Here is a 22750-nt window from a genome sequence, read left to right as displayed (position 1 = left end):
TTCAGGAATTCGAATTATTTGGTCATTAAACTGAATATAACCATAAGTGATTTCAACATGTACAATTTTTAATTATAGAGTCAAAAGAAAAGATAACAGAGTGGAAAGTCAGTACTAAAAGTTGGTGACAAGATTTGATTTCAGCGCACTCTTTCGTTGAAGTAACATAATTAAAAAATGTGAATTGTTTATCACGTAGAAACATATTTCTAAAAACATTTTATTTGTAAGACTTGCGCGAAAATTCCATTTTTATGTAGAAGAATGAATTCAATGATGGTTCATATCCAACCATGGAATTTGGCTGAGCGTCATTGAACCCTATCACACAACCTGCTGACACAATATTTATCCTTTGTTTCCAGGGGAATGTAAAAATTCTGTATGTCTATCTGTCCACCAGACTTCTTCATAATGAAATTGTCAATAGATCTGAAATCTTAAAAGCAAAGTCAGCGAAATCCGTTACGCGACACGAGGTGTGGCTTACCCCTACCTTGTTATAAACAGATTACTGCCTCACCGTTTATATATAAGAAATACTCATAGAATATGTCAGAGTCAAATTCTACACAACCAACAGCTGGTATTTAAAGAGATATGGATCATTTCTCCACTTTCTCCTGGAGAATGTGTAGATAGTGGAGTCCTATAGCCAGGCTTAGTCACATTACAATATGATTACTTTTAACACTAAACCAAAGACAATTCCAATCTAGAAGTACCTGTGAGGACCAGTCAATAGGTCCTAGATGGTAGTTCTACGCCTGGAATAAACGCTTCCAACAGCTGTTTCGGTAAGACTGGTGTGTTTTATATTTTCCGTGTTACAAGAGGTTTCGGCGTGAAATTACTGCACTATTACAATTTTACACGTTCACTGCGTTAAGATACTCACAATATCATAGTTTTAGGAGTTTGAAAATTGTTGGAGGCGATATTTCTGTAGGGGAATTATTCATTGCTTTCCTGAACCTTTTTAAGCCTATTAAAATTGACGAGCTGTTCCACGCAATCATCAGCTAAATTCACAAACAAGGAATCTTAATAAGTAAAACTTTCTCAACAATTTTACAAAGAAGGCTATATTGCTGCTCTCCACGGCAAGAAAGAAAGTTGAATCAGAAGATAAATCCAGGAATGAAACGTAAGAAGAACACAATTCTTAAACATAACAGACATACAAAATGATGTTGACAAAATTCCGAGAAATACCTACACTACTACGACCTGTTATGGAATGCTTGGATACGATATGTAAATTCCAACCATGGCTGCTAAACATAACACACGGTGAGATGGGTTGGTTCAATACGGATGTTGAGGTCAGCTCTGTCTCATCTTCTGCTTAGTGCAGCGTCTGAAATATGAGTCCGCGTCTGTAGGAAGAGATTCGAAACAATTGAGACAATTTACCAATTGAGTGCACCTGATGAGACAATCAGAGTACCTCTTCAGCTAGATTACACTTGATCTTGTAGTCTATGTGACTCTGATGTCGAAAGTATGCAAAAAGTTCGTTTTGAGCTTTATCGTCGCCGAATTGCTTTGGATCCCTTCAGAAGGACGCGGACTCCAAATTCCAGGAGTCAAGTGAAGCGATTAATTTCAAACTCTGTACTAAACGGAAAGTAAAAAGTAGCTGAACTCAATATGGCAGTTAAGAAATATCGCATAGTGAAGGAAAGTATATGGCAGGCAGGATTTAACTATGGGCTAGTAGATCAATATTATATCCAATACGCCCAAGAGAACGTGAGTTACACTTTGAAAAACAGTATAACAAAGATTTAAGTTGGGTTTATAAAAATGATCCATTGTTCAAATATGGAATACAGGGAACAATATTGATACTTAATTACGAGTACCGCGTTTTATAAAAAAAAAAACTCAAATGAGGCCTCCGTACAAAAGGTCACTTCTATAGCTTCTGCCATTTTTTATTCTTGCTTGTAAAAGTGTGCAAGCCTATTGGCAAGTGTCTTATGCCGATCTCCGCTTGTACAGTTTTGAAAATTGCACAAGATTTGCATGTTAATGGGGTTTCTTTACGAAATTTACACAGCAGAATTGCTTAAGTGTCTTTTATGGTATTTGGAAAAACACTCCTCTGCCCTTGTGTGCCAGTTCTCTGGCTAGAAAGCTTTCTAAAAATAAACCAGGAATAAACATCCAGACAACTGTGTGTTAAAATTAAGTTTCTTAAATATTCATTAGTAAAATTGTAGATTCACACAATGGAACCGTTTCTTTTGTGTTGTTATGTAATTAAAATAATTTAAATACTACCCCCTATCTATAATACAAGATCAATACCCCGAGTGTACATGAACGGTGTATAGTATTGTCTCTAGCATACACAGATTCACAGTAAGCATGCTTCAAGCATACAGAGAGTTACAGTAAGTATATTTCAAGCATACACAATCGCAGTAAGTATGGTCTAAGCATACGGAATCGTAGTAAGTATGGTCCAAGCATACAGAGAGTCACAGTAATTATGGTTCGAGCATACAGAGTCACAGTAAGCATGGTCCAAGCATACAAAGATCACAGTAAGTATGGTTTAAGCATGCATGTCGCAGTAAGTATGGTTTAAGCATACAGTGAATCACAATAATTATGGTTCGAGCATACAGTCACAGTAAGCATGGTCCAAGCATACAGCGAGTCATAGTAAGTATGGTTTAAGCATGCATGTCGCAGTAAGTATGGTTTAAGCATACAGTGAGTCACAATAATTATGGTTCGAGCATACAGTCACAGTAAGTATGGTTTAAGCATGCATGTCGCAGTAAGTATGGTTTAAGCATACAGTGAGTCACAATAATTATGGTTCGAGCATACAGTCACAGTAAGTATGGTTTAAGCATGCATGTCGCAGTAAGTATGGTTTAAGCATACAGAGTCATAGTAAGTATGGTTCAAGTATACAGAGACTTACAGTAAGTATGTTCCAAGCTTAAAGAATCGCAGTAAGTATGGTCCAAGAATGGAGGTCGCAGTAAGTATGGTCCAAGCATACAGTGAGTCACAGTAAGTATGGTTCAAGCATACAGAGTCACAGTAAGTATGGTTCAATCCTAGAGTTTCAATTTTCACAATTGCAAACACAGCCAAGCACGCAAATCAGAGATACATATTTACTTTTGTCAATCAGTGAATTAAAAATAAACTTCGACGTCATCAAGTTGGTTGTACTGTTACAAAAATATAGTGTAGGATTTTTAGTAGACTGTTCTTCCCAATACATCATAGTGCAGTTTAAGTAGGTTCAGTACGGCAAAATATAAAAAACAAATCAATTTAGTTTTATTACATTTTAATATTCTAGGTTATTTTCTGAAGTTTGTTGCTAAAATTATTAAAATCCGATGTGGGGAACTATTTTAATTTAACTTATGTTACAGGTTAGTGAACTCACTTATAAGCCTATGTATGCATGTTCTATTTCTCATGTATGCATCTGCGATTTCCCGAAATGTAACTTTTGTGCTAAACATGTACCTTTTTCTCTGGAACTACTGATCAGATTAGGATGAAAAATTACAGTTGTACTTTAAACTAGTACACACATTTAGGGCAAAAGACACTAAAAAAAGATGACAATTTTTTGTAAAAAACAATATTTTATATTTTTTTCAACAAATATATATTTTAAATCTTTATATTTTTAAAAACATTTTACATTTTTCCGCTCTAACTGTTAAGCCTACATAATATTTTCCTAAAGTTTAATTATGATAGGCCAAGAGGTTCATGAGAAAAAGGCACACCGTTTCATAAATTAGCATTACAACGATAGGCCGTACCTAACCCTCTTAAGAAACAAGTGTTATTGTGTTTAATTTCACAATTGCTCAAAGTCGATCTCTCATGTCTCACCAGAAATATTCAAAGTGACCTCCTCTCCAGATCGAAAATTCCTGGTAACGTGTAGCGCGTGCTGTCTGAACAGACCCCCACGATGCACGCACGCACGGTATGATCGTCCATTATTATCAAGAGTCGAATACACGAAAGCCAAATAAAATTGGTTTGTAACACGATTAATCGTGTAGCAGTTGTAACAGATTTTGCAGCAAACAAAACAAGCCAGCGCAACATTTCGTGTATGCATTTCCGTATACACGTTGTCAAGAAATCCAGTCTTGTAATTTTGTCACCGAGTTTTGTAACACCCTGTTGCTAATCAGATGGCACACATGTTTGTGTATTTGCGCCTTCGACCACTGTTGCAACTACTTTCCGGAACTGTTCGTCCTTCACGGACCAATATCGACATTTTTGGAAACAAATGGAGAACGAATTTAGATTTACGTGAGACAATACTATATCTTAATAACACTATATATTAAAAATAATGCCTTATCTACGAAAAACCACCCTCCATAGCTGTATTTATAAATGACCAAATTACTAGACTGGAAGGTTAAATATAGCGTACTAATTAAATAGTTGTTTACAGCCAAAAGTTGTTTACAAACAAAATTGTGATCTAAATTTTATTTTTCCCTTTTTATTCGCAAGGCAATAACAAATTAAACGGTTCGCTCCTGGTTTATTAGGTACATCAACAAATGAACAAGAAGATTAATGTGCACCGATCAAATATATTCCAATACTGTGTAAATTTAGTTAAAAGGTGTAACAGATACTCAGTATAAATTATAAATGGTAAGTTAAAATCTTTAAACCGCCACTATTTCGAGTCTCGGTCGAGAAGAAATGGATGCTTAACTTTACACGTTGACTGCGGCAGTCACCTTTCGGCGCAAAAGACAAGATTAAGATTTTGTCCCCCTAGCAGGGAAGGTGTAAAGGTCAATTATATATGACAAAACGCCTCGTTGGACACCAATATGTTCAGGTATTGCCGTTAACTTTGATATTTTAATAAATACGTCAGTACTTTATTACTTTTATTACAAACACATGACGTGGCTCTATGCCAGACCACTCGACAAGAAAAAGGCGTCGCCTACTTTTTATAAGGAAATGCACGATTGCCTTTGGCAATAAATAATTATGTATTATTTATGTTTATCTACATAATATGCTTCAACAAATTACAAATATAATTTCATTATTTACTATTCATATATTCAAGAGAAACATACCAAGAACCTATTAATATATACTAAATGACATATGCAGAGACAAATTTCGAATGAATAAAGCGTTTCCCATTTTTCACTAACATTACAGCGTTGTCGTTTTAAATTTAATTCGTTCATATAAACGGCATGGAGAATGGATGGTTTACAATCAACGCCCCATAACTCAGTAAAATAAGACAAAATAAGGATGCAACCCTCGGAATGAAAGATAATAAGCTAAAAATTTGCATACGTCTTTATTTTGATGGTATAAAACTTACCTCAAAAGTCTCATATAATCACGTGTACGCGTCTTTAGATATTTAAGGTCAAATTTCACGAAAATCAGTTTTTTTGAAAATATCTCGTTTCCCTTACGCTAAATGACTTTGAAGGTGGTTAGAGAAATTGTAGAACGGAAAATTCTCTTCAACTTTTGTCTGAAGTAATTTTTATGTACGTTCAACCCTTTTTGAGATACAGCGCAAAGAGTAGGGGACCGCTTACCTGTATATACGATAATGCGAGGTCAGCGAGTAGAATACAATAAATAAATGAGTTATATTGTTAATTATTCACTTACTATTATTATTATTACTTAATACTATGATTATTGTCAGCATTATTATTACATTTTTATTATTATCATTATTATTAAATTTTTATTATTATTTATTATTTAATATTCCATATTTATAGATATTAATTATAAATTAAATATTCTCTAAATAATACTTATTTTATTTTTACCAAACATACAATATTAAAAAAAATACTTTTCTTCCATATTCCTATATTACTATGAATATTATACCATATGAATATTATATCATCGATGGTGGATTTTTCTTGCATCGCGTTGTAATGGAATAAAGATGATACTATCTCTCATATTTTGAATAAATACGTCAAATATTTACAAACACATTATGGGTCAAGTATTGTTGTTGTATTTGATGGTTACTCAGACTACACTAAGAACATTAAAGCAATGGAACAATTAAGAAGAACTGCTGGTGTTTCAAAATCTTATGAACTCCGCTTTGATGAAACAATGGAATGAAAAATATTTATAGACATGCTTATCAACAAAATAAAAACTGTTAATATCACTACAAAACAAGCCAGAGATGATGGTGATGTTCTCATTGTGTAGAAACAGCTATTGCAGTCTGAACTTAAAAAAAAAAAAACTTCTGTCATTGTAGGAGAAGAGATATTGATTTTAAAAAGATTTCTTGTTGATGTGATTGAGCACGTCCTATCAAGATAACTAGCAAATCAATATCTTCTCCTACAATGACAGAAGTTTTTTTTTTAAGTTCAGACTGCAATAGCTGTTTCTACAATGAGAACATCACCATCATCTCTGGCTTGTTTTGTAGTGATATTAACAGTTTTTATTTTGTTGATAAGCATGTCTATAAATATTTTTCATTTCATTGTTTCATCAAAGCGGAGTTCATAAGATTTTGAAACACCAGCAGTTCTTCTTAATTGTTCCATTGCTTTAATGTTCTTAGTGTAGTCTGAGTAACCATCAAATACAACAACAATACTTGACCCATAATGTGTTTGTAAATATTTGACGTATTTATTCAAAATATGAGAGATAGTATCATCTTTATTCCATACAACGCGATGCAAGAAAAATCCACCATCGATGATATAATATTCATATGGTATAATATTCATAGTAATATAGGAATATGGAAGAAAAGTATTTTTATAAATATTGTATGTTTGGTAAAAATAAAATAAGTATTATTTAGAGAATATTTAATTTATAATTAATATCTATAAATATGGAATATTAAATAATAAATAATAATAAAAATTTAATAATAATGATAATAATAAAAATGTAATAATAATGCTGACAATAATCATAGTATTAAGTAATAATAATAATAGTAAGTGAATAATTAACAATATAACTCATTTATTTATTGTATTCTACTCGCTGACCTCGCATTATCGTATATACAGGTAAGCGGTCCCCTACTCTTTGCGCTGTATCTCAAAAAGGGTTGAACGTACATAAAATTTACTTCAGACAAAAGTTGAAGAGAATTTTCCGTTCTACAATTTCTCTAACCACCTTCAAAGTCATTTAGCGTAAGGGAAACGAGATATTTTCAAAAAACTGATTTTCGTGAAATTTGACCTTAAATATCTAAAGACGCGTACACGTGATTATATGAGACTTTTTGAGGTAAGTTTTATACCATCAAAATAAAGACGTATGCAAATTTTTTAGCTTATTATCTTTCATTCCGAGGTTGCATCCTTATTTTACTGGACTACCAGGTCTGACTTATCACACAACAACAGACCTGAGCTAAGTCGCTGTCAGTTATAAGTACTGTAACTGTACGGAAGCTTTATTACTAATTATTTTTAGTTTGGCAGACTCTTTTTCATAGATATTAAATTTATTATGAAAGTCGTTGTTTTTTTTTTTCAATTTAATATAAGGATTGTATTTAGTTTTCGTTTTACCGGGGAGGTAAACCTTAGCATAGGGTTCCCTTATAATTGGGCTTCATGTCTGTAAAAGCTGCCTTTTGCGGGAATTTACATATTTATAGTATATATTTTAGTAGTAATTATTGTTAGTTGTAAGTAATTATTGTTTATTTATGAACTGTTGTAATCATGTGTTATTGGTTTCATTTCATTTGAAATTGAGTTTGTATATTCCTGCAATAAAGAGAATTGTCTATTCTATTCCATTCTAATGAAGTTTATTTACTTTTATAGTGGCGATCAACTAAATTTTTGTCTTTTAAATGTCAATCTTTGAATGTGTGTTTTACCCTTCAATGTTTCATTCATATGCAAGAATTAGGTTTCCTCTAGAATTCCTTATTTCATCATAGGATCCTGTTTTTTGTTTTTTTTTTTTTATTTCAAGACATTCTTCAGTGTTTAATATAGTTAAATATTCCTTCAATTCAACACGATACACGTAACAAATTAATAATAGTGTAGCATTCCTCGGCCAGATGTGACGTTGAAAACAGGTGTAACTCATTGAAAAGTTCACAAGCAACATTGTATATACTTACTAGCGGGCCCGGCGCGCTTTGCTGCGCATTTCAATAATTTTTTGCAAAAGTTGCCCGCGGCTTCGCACGCAATTTCCCGTTGAAAACAGTACACTATATTCACTTATTCTTTTTCTATCACATTCTAAACATTGCTGAGATAATTGATAGTCGTTCCATCGTGAGCCTCTTGGGCATATTATGAAGGTATGTACCATATTCCTGCCTCTATCTAGCTGTTACCCACGGCTTCGCACGCAAATCTTAAGAACCGAAGTCCTTATATTACTTAGTAAATTTTTTTTTACTATAATAAATTTTAGATTAAATTAGTTATATCTCCGATGCCACGATTGAGCTTGCTTTGTTGTCTCGATCGAGAGAATATGTACACACGGAGTTTTGAGAACCATACTTCTGTCAAAAAAAAAACAACTAAGGTTGATTTTATAACATTCTTTATATTTGTAGCCAACGTAAGATAGTAATTATGATATCTGCATTGCTCTTCTGATCAAGCATGAGCATGGTTTATATTAAATAAATATTGCAGTTAAAGGTGAATTTTTACGTCAAATTTGAATTGTATTATCTGGATAGTAAAGTCTATGTTTAACAGTGATTGCAGAAACAGTTTAAACAAAATTTGTCGTTTCTCTTAAGCTTACTCTATGCTTTAAAACTATAAGTGTAATATATGTTTACAAAACAGCTGATTAAAAATTTGAAAAGACGTTAACATATGTTTGCTGCAATGCATTTCTTATGGGTATTTCTGTAACCAGTGGGGCGGAATCCTGAATCGGGAAAGGGATGGGCATAGCTTATAAACCTTCTCCGTGGAAAAATACATATACGTACAAATTTTCATCATGATCGGTCCAATAGTTCACGATTCCATAAAGGACAAACATACAAACATTCATTTTTATATATATAGAAGATAGATGTAAATGAAAAATCATTAAGTTTTAAGCGCATACGTTAATATGTAATTATTAACACTACACATTACTGTTTTAACAAACATTTAAAAATGAACGTTAATACAGTTTGTTAATCTTTAAATTCCTTGCCGAACAGTTCATTTTGTAATTTAATACACCTAAACATTGGCACTGTTTTAGTTAACCTTTAAATTTCTTAACCAAACAGTTCATTTTGTAACTAAGTAATAATTCATTACAATGAAATGATCGATTATGGATGTGGTAGACTATTATCATAGCTGTCCAGCATTTGAAACCTAGGTGATAAAATTTAACTCAACAAAATTAAGACAAGATTCAACCAACTTTATTAAAATAATAACCAAGTTATAATAAGATGACAATTACAGCAACACGAAAATCAGTTTCTTAATTAAAAAGAATACTGACAAGGTTTTTTTGTTGTGTTTTACGATTTAAAACAGAAATTCTGATCTGTTATGTATTGTAAGTATCAGTCCTTGAATAGTCCAAAACATATTCAAGGACTGATACTTACTCGTTTTGGACTCTTCAATCTCTTATTCGTTTGAAAGAATCAGGTTTCCTCTAGAATACCCTTTTCCTTCCTTGTTTCATCCTAGGTTCCTGGTCTTTTTTTACATTCTTCAGTGATTAATTCTTCCTTTCAAAATGTTCCACCGTAATACTAGGTGTTCAATTTTTTTATTTATTCTTTGAGGTGACGAAGCTCAAGCGTTTGAAGCAAAAGTATTTTGGAGGTCACTAAATTGGATTTTATTCGAATAAGTGTAAATCTTGGTGTCCCGCGGAGTGTTTACAATACGGCTACTAGTTACAATAATAAATGTTTATCCAACAATCGATACATTCGCATTAGTTAATGAAAATCGCACCAAAGGATTGATTGAATATTAAATCCACAAAACATTATAAGTAGTGTAAATTTTATCTCTAAAGATTATTTCAGCATGGACTAAGTATTACTGAATGTAACAGAGAACTGACTGTTACATTCGCGTAAGGCAATTAACTCCTCATTAGGATATTATTGCAGATTGTTGTTTCTAGTTCCGGCTTCATCAACCTTGGATTAATTTCATTCACGTCAGCCAAGTCGATTTCTATTTAGCATCCAACTGTTGATCAAAACGTAAATTTAAACATCTGAAATATAAAATAGGTTTTGTAATATTTTAGGGGAGACTTTGGTTAATTTAATTACTGTTTAATTAATTGTTCCACACACTTCTTCATAAATATCACCCGAAATTTAGTAGGACCCATGAGAACTAAATGTCGATCTCATCCCCCTTTCTCTACCACCTGACCTCTTTCCGTTTTCAATGCGAATCTGATTTGTGCTCACAATGTTTGTAGCCTCTCCCCCACCATTTTTTTTTTAATATAACACATGTACGTGTTCGCGAAAGATTCTAGTTTATATTGAAAACCTCCTTGCGTAATTTATAAATATTCGTCTTCCAAATATTACACATGTGTACAAGGGCTCCTATCGGATAATTCCTGTCCTAACGTCAAGGCCTTCCGGCTCACACATCGACGAAACATCTTACACGCGTCGAACAACTTACACAATGAACTTCTTGACGTACTTCGATCTCGCTGTGGAGATCCATCTATGGAGTTCCGGTTTAACATTTAATAACGTAAAATGCATATCCACAGCAGAACCAAAATATGTTTTGAATTGTTATCTTTAATGTTACTTAAACATAAGAATGGACCGTGTAAAACTAAAATTCTTATCCTTTTTGTGTAATGAAAATTACAGTAAAATCCGTAATCGGACACTTCCATTTCCACTGTAGTGCAAAGGTACGTATTTTCCTGATCAAACCTTGTGGTCCATTGACCAAATTCTATTTATCGACAAACAGTGTTGTTATAAAGTGTTGTTTACGTTTGTATGTAACGTTGACCATAGTAAATTAACACGAGCATGTTTTAGTTGATTACACAAACCACGAGCTGTAACAACGGTTGGAGCTGTGGTACAAAATCTAGGACTGGTAGAGTTATATGCTGTCAACCAGAATTCGTTTATGGAGTTCTCAAAAAGAAATACGCAAGTAGGACAGTTGTTCACAACTACATCCGGAATGCGATGAATTGCGTAGCTATTATTGGAGGTGGGTGCGTGCCCCAAGACTTGGAGGCGAGGGACTGGACACAAAATCTGGAAATCCGTTTTAAAAACAAATTATGGAGTCACGGAGCAGGGACTTTCCACGGCCGATCTGCTGAATGTCGAGGTCCCCCAGAAGTGGGAATCCCCGCCCACACTGATGCCATGTTACAGAAGAACGGCCATTAGATTTCTCGGTATCAGGTCCCCAACAAACCACAATGTTTAGTTTAGCGATCAATTACCAATTTTCCACAACGTATAAGTAAAATAAACAACTCACTGTTTGCTAGGTTACAATATTAGTATGCTATATAAAAGTTGCTGTTTCTCAATTAATGTCTTGAAAAGGGCTAACATTCAAAAATTCGCCTTTCTTCTATTTGTAAAGTATAAAATAATCATATACCAGAAACCTTATCTTTAGAGTTTGCTGATTGTAAAGTTGCAAACACAATGACACCCCCAGGATCTGGAAAGAAAAGGGGGAACGACCATTGAATGACACGTTTAAATCGCCTTGCACAGAATAAATTAATCAGATACCAGAAACCTTATCTTTGGAGTTTGCTGATTGTAAAGTCGCAAACACAATGACACCTCTAGGATTTGGGAAGGAAAGGGATAAACGACCATTGAATGGCACGTTTAAATTCGACCTCCTTGTATTTGCACAGAATACAATAATGAGATACCAGAAACCTCATCTCCGGGATTTGCTGATTGTAAAGTCGCAAACACCCCCAGGATTTGGGAAGGAATGGGATAAATGACTATTGAATGACACGTTTAAATTCACCTTGCTTTTCCCATTTATACACAATACATAGCTAAATCACGAGATAACTCACACTGCGTCCATTCTAATCGCACCTCTGGGGTTTGCAGATAATAACGACTGTGTTATAAAGTCGCAAAGATAATGACGCTAATAAGACGTGGAAAGGGAAGAGGAAACGGTTTTGACTGGCATTCCTGGAATATTGCCATGTGTGTAATCATTATAAAAGTTATAAAGACAGGTAATGAGGGCGACACAATAATACGACTCCAACTATAATAATGGAGACTAAGTATTTTTTTTTGTAATGACCGAGTATCCCAACCATTTGAATAAATAACAAAGGAGTCATAAAATTCAGGTTGGATTATCTGACAAATAACCTAGTTTCATGAAATAAGCTTTAGATAAAGGTTAAATTGCCACTGTAACTAAACATACTGAAAAATATAAATAACAAATTACCGAAGTATTTACAATGAACACAATTAAACATTGGATTCACATTTTAGGAAAATTAATCATACTTGGACAGACGATTCTTAAAATAACGGGAATGTCTGTCACAATTAACTTGTTAGAAGTTAAGCAGTTCACAGTGAGGTCTTAAACCCGTTGATTACTAGATGTACAAATCAAGACAGTTAGGAAAAAACGAAACAAACAACACAAAACGCGCGTTCACCTATGCGGTTATTTCAGTAAGATCCTTAGAAACGGTTGAGTTTCAAATCACTATGCCGGATACATCTTGGTGATTGTGTCTTGAGGTCCGAACAAACATAAATTACCACAACACCACGCAATATATCCATAAGACATTTAACTTTCCATCTATATGCATGTGCGTTTACTGAAGAGCTCTCAACTAACACATGGCTTAATCTGGAATGACATTTCCCTTTTAAGATTCAACTGTATCAAAACATTGCAACGTTGCATTTAAACAATTTTAAGAATAAAAATCTCGACAAACACGCGAAACCTAATATGTTCTGTTTTAGGCCAAAAGAATGATGGATGCTAAAAGATGTGAGTGTGGAACTGTACTTACGCGGCTAGGAGAGTCGACGCGGAGAGAAGAGAATGTCATATCCTTGGTGTACACTCGCGGCACACTCCGACACGACTGAGCCTATCCTGGGCCGCTGACCTGATTCACCGCACTTCCGTCTTCCAAGGTCCCCGCTCCGCCACTCGCCTCCCGCTCTGCCGCGCGCGTTGCGCTGCCGCGGCTCTACTCGCCGGCTTTCTCTCCACCTGCAGCCCTCCCGTCCTGTACACACACTTTCATCTGTTTACCGGCTTTCGGATCATTCCGGGGAGGAAAACATCCTGGACGACAGACGCTGCCGCTGCCGTTTCCCCGAGACACGTTCCCTGCAGGCGGTCGGCGCCAGGGGAAACCGCGCGAGTGCGACACATCTCAGTGCAGCAAAAACTCGCGATTTTAGAAGGAAACATTCAAGAGTAAAACCTATTGAAGACACCACTGTCTTCGGATCCAATGTTACGCGGTTTTCCAAGAAGACACAAGAAGCGAAATAACGTCCCAAAATTGTAACGTATTTTAAACTTACTGAAGTTTCAGTGATTGATGTAAACTCGCTTGAAGTAATCACCTCTGAGTCTAGCAATATTTCTGGCGACTCTGACAAAATTACAGCTTATTAGACTTTAATTTACTTCCCAAATAGATATAATTTTCACTTTATTCGCTTCTGGACGGCCTCGAATGACCACTGTGTGGCGCCGCTCCAACTTCCAGCCCGTACAAGTGCAACTGTTTTATTACACGAAAGAACTTTCTTCACGCCACAGCAGTGACGTTGCTGCTTGTATAACGTATAGTTGTATAACATGTAAGAATTTTATACACACTTTTACTCTACTGGATCTCCTGCAAATGCGAGACTATCACTGGACACCGATGAAGTAAAATAACAGAAGAATACGTTATTAAGAAATGATAATCTAACATTTAAATAATAATAAAAGAGGGATGTTGAATTGGGTGATCATTCTTAAAACAATAACAGCGCCATTTTGTTATGCAGTCACCAAAATCAAAACAGGATAAGGCAGAGTCCCATGTTATTTTTGGGTATATTTTCTTTGCTAAAGTGTAATCGTTTACGGAACAATCCTACAAGTGAAGGAAAATCTAGATAGGGTAATCAATACCTGAATTAAGAACTAAGCTCCTTAGACTTAGCATTGTATTGTTTCAAGTACTTCTCTTCCTCGAAGAATATTTATTTTCATTTAATAACTGATATCAAAACGTTTTGCAGTTGCAGTCACTGTAAAGCAAATTATTTAAAAAAACAGTTATACCTCCGCTTCCAACGTATCCCAAACAGAACAGAATATATCACAAGTTGAAGTATTATTTATTAAATTATTTCTTTATTTATAATCGTGCTGTCAATACACACATGTGCATGCATTTTAGCCAGGATTACTTCGACTAATGTTATACTTTTGTTATACTGTTTGTTTATAATCGTGCTGTCAATACACACATGTGCATGCATTTTAGCCAGGATTACTTCGACTAATGTTATACTTTTGTTATACTGTTTATTTATAATCGTGCTGTCAATACACACATGTGCATGCATTTTAGCCAGGATTACTTCGACTAATGTTATACTTTTGTTATACTGTTTGTTTATAATCGTGCTGTCAATACACACATGTTCATGAATTTTAGCCAGGATTACTTCGACTAATGTTATACTTTTGTTATACTGTTTGTTTATAATCGTGCTGTCAATACACACATGTTCATGCATTTTAGCCAGGATTACTTCGACTAATGTTATACTTTTGTTGTTATTAAATAATAAAAAGCCACCGGTAATAAAAATTGTTATATGCAGTTCAGAAATGGTAAATAATCTCATGACACAATAAATAACAATTAACAGTTATTGGTACCATACAAAATGCCTAATTAGTACTTTAATTTTAGCAAAGTAGGACTTTACTATTGTTATGTGCTCATAAACAGCTGTTATTGGGCAATATTAATGTCTGATAATGTAGTTTAACAACTCTATATCTATCCCACCAGTACATGAACAAAAGTAAATAAAATCTTAAATCATTTTACATTATTTAGTTTTGAGAGCCTTTTACATGTTGCATGTTTACGTATGTCACTGTTGTCTTAATGGTTTCAGTACTAATATTATTATTCAATTAGAAAACCTCAAAAAAGGTCTGGTTCTATTTGAATGTCGCCTAATTATGAAAACAATGAACAAAATAAACAAAATCCCAGAAAAACGCCAGCACGGACGTTTTAGGTTCATACTAGCCATAACTCAAAAATAATGTCCTGAACTGAAAATAATATTATCCAGTTTAATATTTGTCCTGTGTGTCAAACAGAACAGCCACCCTTGAGATAAGTGGTCTGAGTCACACACACCGACACGCCAGGGTTGACCAGGACCTTGTAGGCGAGGTATGGGTGTTGCGGTGTAGGTCAGGCTACACACTCCCGGATACAGAGGCTGGTCTAGGACGGAGCTCGACTGGCTCTATACTTCGTGTTTGTTCTCTTAGAAGCTTACAAATTACACTTAGTCCTAAAAGGACCATTGCGCTGCTACCGTAGTGACAGGATATTCTGGATGGGTAAGGTTGGAGGTAGGGGCTGCCTCCTGTCAAGATCCATGAGAAAAGACTTTGAAGATTAATCTTGGTCATGTCTCCTTGGAAGAAGAGGAGACCAGAGCTGTACCAACCTATCCAATCAAAGCAGGCAGGGATGGCACGCTCTTATGTCTAGGCCGGCAACTGCCTTTTGACTCTTACGGACCTACCAACTCCAAAGCTATTCCACGCAGTACACTGAGCCCGACAGGTCCTCTACTTACTCGCCACCACATCACCTCGCCAGTCTCAGCTGACCGGGGTTGAACAGGACCTTGTAGGCGAGGTATGGGTGTTGTGATGTAGGTCAGGCAAGCACACTCCCGGACACAGAGCCTGACCTAGGACTGAGCCCGACTGGTCCTCTACTTACTCGCCACCACATCACCTCGCCAGTCTCAGCTGACCGGGGTTGAACAGGACCTTGTAGGCGAGGTATGGGTGTTGTGATGTAGGTCAGGCAAGCACACTCCCGGACACAGAGCCTGACCTAGGACTGAGCCCGACTGGTCCTCTACTTACTCGCCACCACATCACCTCGCCAGTCGGGGTTGAACAGGACCTTGTAGGCGAGGTATGGGTGTTGTGATGTAGGTCAGGCAAGCACACTCCCGGACACAGAGCCTGACCTAGGACTGAGCCCGACTGGTCCTCTACTTACTCGCCACCACATCACCTCGCCAGTCTCATCTGACCGGGGTTGAACAGGACCTTGTAGGCGAGGTATGGGTGTTGTGATGTAGGTCAGGCAAGCACACTCCCGGACACAGAGCCTGACCTAGGACTGAGCCCGACTGGTCCTCTACTTACTCGCCACCACATCACCTCGCCAGTCTCATCTGACCGGGGTTGAACAGGACCTTGTAGGCGAGGTATGGGTGTTGTGATGTAGGTCAGGCAAGCACACTCCCGGACACAGAGCCTGACCTAGGACTGAGCCCGACTGGTCCTCTACTTACTCGCCACCACATCACCTCGCCAGTCTCAGCTGACCGGGGTTGAACAGGACCTTGTAGGCGAGGTATGGGTGTTGTGATGTAGGTCAGGCAAGCACACTCCCGGACACAGAGCCTGACCTAGGACGGAGCCCGACTGGTCCTCTACTTACTCGCCACCACATCACCTCGCCAGTCGCCACAATCTCGGCCTTGACTCCGGCAACAGGATCCGAGCGCGCAGTTTCATTCACCTTAACCCATTAACTACGTCCTAAACAGTTTCAATGAAGAAACCCTTTGAGTGGGCGGCTAACGGAGGTTGCACAACTAACTTTCCTGCTTGGAAAGAGCGATTTGAACAAACAAATCTAACTGTAGCGACCAAATGCTGCAATGTTTACTTACTTACTTTCTCATATTGCATTCACTGCCTCTGTGGTGTGGACAATTTCATTTGAAAGGAATGCCACCTACCGTATAAGCCATCAAAGGCAAAAAATATCTTTTAGTTAATCAGAAATCTAATTCAGCTGCAACTGTTTAAAATATTATCTTATGTTTTATTTATGTGTTATTGAATCTTATACATAAGTCAACGTCATAAAAACACAATTCGACTATGATTTTAAATATTTTCCGTATTTAAAAATATTATAAGTAATTTTGATAATTTAAAAGATTATGTTTATAAATCCTTAACTAGATCGACTTATTCGGGAACCAGCGCATTATAAAAAGTTGTAGGTAGGACTGGGCACCCCCTAGCCCAGCTTCGGTCTTCTTATTCACTCCATTCTGGACTAAGTGCTCAAATATACTCGTGTATGGTCAGGGCCCTAACTTTCATGAAAAAAAACTAAGAAAGGCACTAAGATTAACTATCCCAAAAGTGTAGCAAAATGTTTATTTATCATTATTATATTTGTTACTCACGTTTATATTATTTTATTTTATTAATGAAAATTAGTTAAACAGTTTAAAAATGAAGTCTAACATTTAAAAATATCGGTTAAAAGTTTCGATCAAATATAACAAATGATCTATTTACAAAATCTATCCAAAACTATTTATAGCCTCAAGATCTCATGGTGTGGCTTAAAGTCTGTATCCTAATTGACAATGCAAGTAAAAAAATGACACTAACAATAATAAAACTTATTTGTATTCCATAAATATGACATTGTGTATACTGTAAAGTATATGAAAACAAGGAATAGCAAAAAATCTTTTAGTTTGCGATTTACTTCATTAAGGTCTATTTCATACATTATGCAATTGTTTACTAGAACCTCTGGATTAATTCGACTAATTCGTACTTTAAAAAATTCGTTGATACCCGTGGAAGATTTTTATGGAGAGAAAATATCAGAATATTTTCCCGGAATATTTCAGAATTTGGAAACATAAAGACAATATTTATAAAACAATCTCAATTTCACTAACCATAAACAGCCGTTGCCACTTTCACCTAAGTTCGCCAAAAGAGCAGAAACATTTCTTTACGTTCAATGATCCAAATATTTATATACTTATAATAGCTGTTACCCGAGCTTTGCACGCAATTTAGTAGGGTATGTGCACCTGTACGATCACTTCTGATTTGAGTGAATTATTTTTGGTACGCCAATGTTGAGTTTGCCTTGTTGTCACGATCTAGAAAATACGTGAAAAGTTTATAATTATGGCCATTGTAATTTACTACGTTCTTAGTATGTTTTGTTCCGTAGTTTTGTTTTGTTTCATGATCAAGAAAATATATATCACAGATCAGAGAAGCCCACTTCTATCAAAAAATAACTAAGATGGGTTTTATATCAGTCTATAAATTTACAGTAACAGTCTTTGAATAGTTTAGAACATTTAGAGCTGGAATTGGCACATTAGTTCCAAAGAACATACCAGTGAAATTTCATTTAGCATAATTCTTGTTGACTGCTTCAAAAGGAGTCTTAGGAATCAAGATTTGACCTCCTTGTGTTTTAGGCCATTTTCTAAGGTACATTACTACTTACCTAATGCTGAAATCTACATTGGCGTTAAATATTATGGTTACTCTTCAGACAATGTACTCAGTACAAATGTAAACAATTTGAAAACAATAAACAATGTTTACACAATTACATGTGTACATCAACAATTATGTTGATTACATTTGACAGGCTCATTACTGAATGAAAATGAATATAAATACAAATATAAACAATTAATATAATCTTAAATATTACATAAATAAATAAATATATATATATATATATATATAAATGTGTGTATATGTGTAACTGAATATTAATTATTGAATTAATTGTAATATTACACAACTTAGAGACCAAGTTAGGGTTTTCGCTACTTTAAGTACCAGTTGGGCGTAACCAGGAGGTATTTTCTAAACAAGAATATGCATATTTTCTAAACATTCATCCCAGGAGCCGCAAGAATGTCCATGTAAAACTTCAGTACAATGTTTAGTACAGATATCATCAGTGACGATTTTAAATCATTTAATGCATTGCAATGTTATTAATACGCTCTTATAAAATCCACCTTGATGGACAAAGCTGTGTATATTTGCACACAAGATACTCAAAATTGGTTGTCCCCCTTGACATTGTGGCATGTTACTGTTGGCTTAAAGAAAAATAAGGGGATGGACACGATCATGCCTCAACGAGCCATTCTTTTCCATACTACAGTCCGAGAAACACCAAGACCTCTATCACACAAACCTTAATGTACACCATTACGTTGAAATGTTGAATAAACTATGTTTCATGGATTTCCACTCGCGTGTCACAACGCCCTGGTATGATATGTTTATGTTTGAACCTAGTTTGTAATTATGTGTTAGGTTAGTTATATACCTGAAGAAGAGATCAGATTGCAGATATCGAAACGTAGTGTACTGATTTTTTTTGTATCACTGAACGATGGCAAATGTCCGGAAAAAATTATGTTTCCTTCACAATCCTTCCATCGTCAAAAACAAATTTTAAACCAAGAATACAATATCCTCTTCACAGCGAGTGAGGAGTACCTCTTTGAGAAAAGAAAAGCTTAGTTTTAAAGGATTTATTGAAGATGATTTGATTAATTTTCAAGCCTTTATACACAGCTAAAATTGACGATAACAATAAATTCCGACTGAATCTTGTTTAATTTTGTTAAAACAAATTAAAGGAATAGCGGTGTTTGAGAGCAACAAAAATGTAAACATCCAGGAAGTAGTATATAACTATAGTTACCACTGAAGTATTTTCCGAAAAGATAGTTCTTTTTGGTAAGTTAATACACTAAGGTCTACAAAGGTTTTCGAATCCCTACTCTTGAAATTTATAAACGAATAGTGAATTTTTTTAAATGGCACTATTTTTTGTGCAAGAAACAATTTTACTATATAGCATTCACGACCACAGCAATTAACTATTAGGTAATAAAACACGATTCTGGGAATGCCACTAAGTATTATTATGCCAAGAGAAAAAATACATACCCATTAATAAGTTTTTTTTTAACTTTACCAACAAATATTATTCTTTTAAATATAAACACAAATGTTAACTACAGAGTTCCATATACTATTACTTACAAACACTTGAATTGTCGATCAAACTAAAAAACATCCAGTTTCAAGACGGTTTTCGTTTAGATTATTTTAAAGAAAATTTCAAAATTTATTTCTGGAGACGTAAAAATAGAAAATAAAATGTTTAGTTATACGACAAGGATTAGTAGGAATTTAAATCAGAATTCTGGGAGATTTTATAATTAGAGCCAAAGAAAAAAGTTGAAGATAAGGGTATGAACTTTTTACAGCAAGTTTGTGAAATTTGACTGGAGGGGGTGTCATGCTGTTTATTCATACATAAATTAAATTACAAATATATCTTTTCAAATTAAAATTTAATTTTGTAAAATTGTATAAAATTATATTTTTTAATAAATAGGGCTGCTATAGTGCACCATATGAAAGCTAACAATACAACGCCATCACTTCGGACAACATGACACCCAGGCCGGGCTGCTGACCCGTGTTATTGTTTCCAACTATCAGTGGACCACTCCGTGAATATTAATTAACTCGGATATCAATTGATTTCGGATGCAGCGTTCATTTGCATCGGAATTAGGGGAGAGCGCGGGGGAGTGGCTGGCCGGCGACGATAGGGGTGGACAAAACACACGGCAGTAACTGCGGCTACCAATAATCTCTCCCCTATTGACAGTTTCAAAAGCTTTGCTCAACCTTGCAGTGGAGCTGTCCATTCAACGTCCGCGGTCCAACAAATCTGGCACCTTTCGTCGCTCTGGGTCACCGGGCGCTCTCATATCGCTATACACTGTACAGGGTGTCCCACGAGTAACCCGACAAACTTCTCAAGTAGTTTCCTCTCACTATCCTCCCAGATAGGGGTGGACAAAACACACGGCAGTAACTGCGGCTACCAATAATCTCTCCCCTATTGACAGTTTCAAAAGCTTTGCTCAACCTTGCAGTGGAGCTGTCCATTCAACGTCCGCGGTCCAACAAATCTGGCACCTTTCGTCGCTCTGGGTCACCGGGCGCTCTCTCATTCCGCTATACACTGTACAGGGTGTCCCACGAGTAACCCGACAAACTTCTCAAGTAGTTTCCTCTCACTATCCTCCCAGATAGGGGTGGACAAAACACACGGCAGTAACTGCGGCTACCAATAATCTCTCCTCTATTGACAGTTTCAAAAGCTTTGCTCAACCATGCAGTGGAGCTGTCCATTCAACGTCCGCGGTCCAACAAATCTGGCACCTTTCATCGCTCTGGGTCACCGGGCGCTCTCTCATATCGCTATACACTGTATAGGGTGTCCCACGAGTAACCCGACAAACTTCTCAGGTGGTTTCCTCTCATCAAAATAACGAAAAAAGTTCCTATAAACATATGTCCGGAAACGCTTTGTTAGCGACTTATGACTAGCAAAATATTTCGCCCGATTTTCTAGGAAAGGACGGAAATAAAGCGAAACAGATGTGTTTATGGCGTAAACATAGTTGTTAAATTTACTCGATTTCATGTAAAACAAACTGAAAAATGGAATAAAATACGTCCCAGACAGTCCTGCGAGGTAAACGCATTCCCGCACGGTCATTAGAATATAGTTTACTTCTTACGAGATTATGTTACATTAACTAAAAACATTAAAATAATACATTATTTGCAGTCAAATAGTCGACTAGATAATGAACTTCTACGCCACTTGTACTTCGTTTCTTTCCTATAGCTAGACAACAATAACAATGTACTACTTGGAAAGCGTACTTTGTAGAACTATGTGCATTAGGATCGTTTTTGTTTGTTCCATTTTGTTTGTTGTTAATACAACTGCTATTGTCAACTATTAACATAAAGCACGATGCGCCTAGTCGTCTCAGAAAGGAGTTCGCAGGCCATTCGTACATATGAGGTTCATTGACGTTTCCGCCACTGTTAATTTTTTTGCATATGTTTGTTTGATCATTTAAAATTATCTACTCTAAAAACATATCCGTGTAGAATTCCTAACAGTACATCGGTTGTAAACAGCGATGGTTGAATGTTCTAAATTGGAAGAAAAAACATAATTAAACGTGTTTACTGAAATACCGTCAATTACTGTAGTAACGTTAGGGTTAATAGCGCCATCAACTGGATATTTATGAAGTGACTAATGTGTTCGCGTGTGTGAAATTCTTTTCACAACTATTAACTTATTCCTCTTAAGCGCCATTCCAGTTTCCTTACTCATCTCAAAGGTAATACGTATTTTAAGAGTAATATGAATAATAATCAATAATTATACTTTTATTGATTTTAAACAATATCCATACACTGAATTAGTAGTCATAAGAATTAATTACTAAAATTTGTTTAAGACAATAAAAGCAATTAATATTAATAGGCGACTATAATAACTAATAATACTCTGGTCATTCCATATTAAATGAACACAATAAAATAAAAAATGTACTAGACCACCGCAGGATTTGATGATGGTATGAATGTAGAGTCCTCGTAAAGATTAGGGAAATTGTTAATTTTCTCTGAAATATTTTTAACGGTTTCAAAGTTACGGCTGTGTAAAGTATGTCAAAATCCACCAAAAAACT

General features: G+C 35.5%; 1 protein-coding gene across 2 annotated transcripts in view; it reads right to left on the bottom strand.

Moving 5' to 3' along the window:
• The window catches only part of LOC124363087 (endoribonuclease ZC3H12A-like), a 67848-nt gene that overhangs the window by 17055 nt on the left and 28043 nt on the right, over positions 1-22750 (bottom strand). Inside the window, exon 1 of one of the 2 annotated variants that reach the window (XM_046818189.1) lies at positions 13084-13207. The exons of the other annotated variant lie outside the window; for it this stretch is intronic. Within the exon in view, the coding sequence (XP_046674145.1) occupies positions 13084-13122 (39 nt within the window). The 5' untranslated portion in view covers positions 13123-13207. Of the gene's footprint in view, positions 1-13083; positions 13208-22750 lie in introns of those variants that run through there. 2 annotated transcript variants of the gene reach the window in all.

The sequence above is a fragment of the Homalodisca vitripennis genome, chromosome 5 (assembly GCF_021130785.1).
Source record: "Homalodisca vitripennis isolate AUS2020 chromosome 5, UT_GWSS_2.1, whole genome shotgun sequence".
In the NCBI taxonomy this organism is placed as follows: domain Eukaryota; kingdom Metazoa; phylum Arthropoda; class Insecta; order Hemiptera; family Cicadellidae; genus Homalodisca; species Homalodisca vitripennis.
This window is presented reverse-complemented; position numbering and strand designations above follow the sequence as displayed.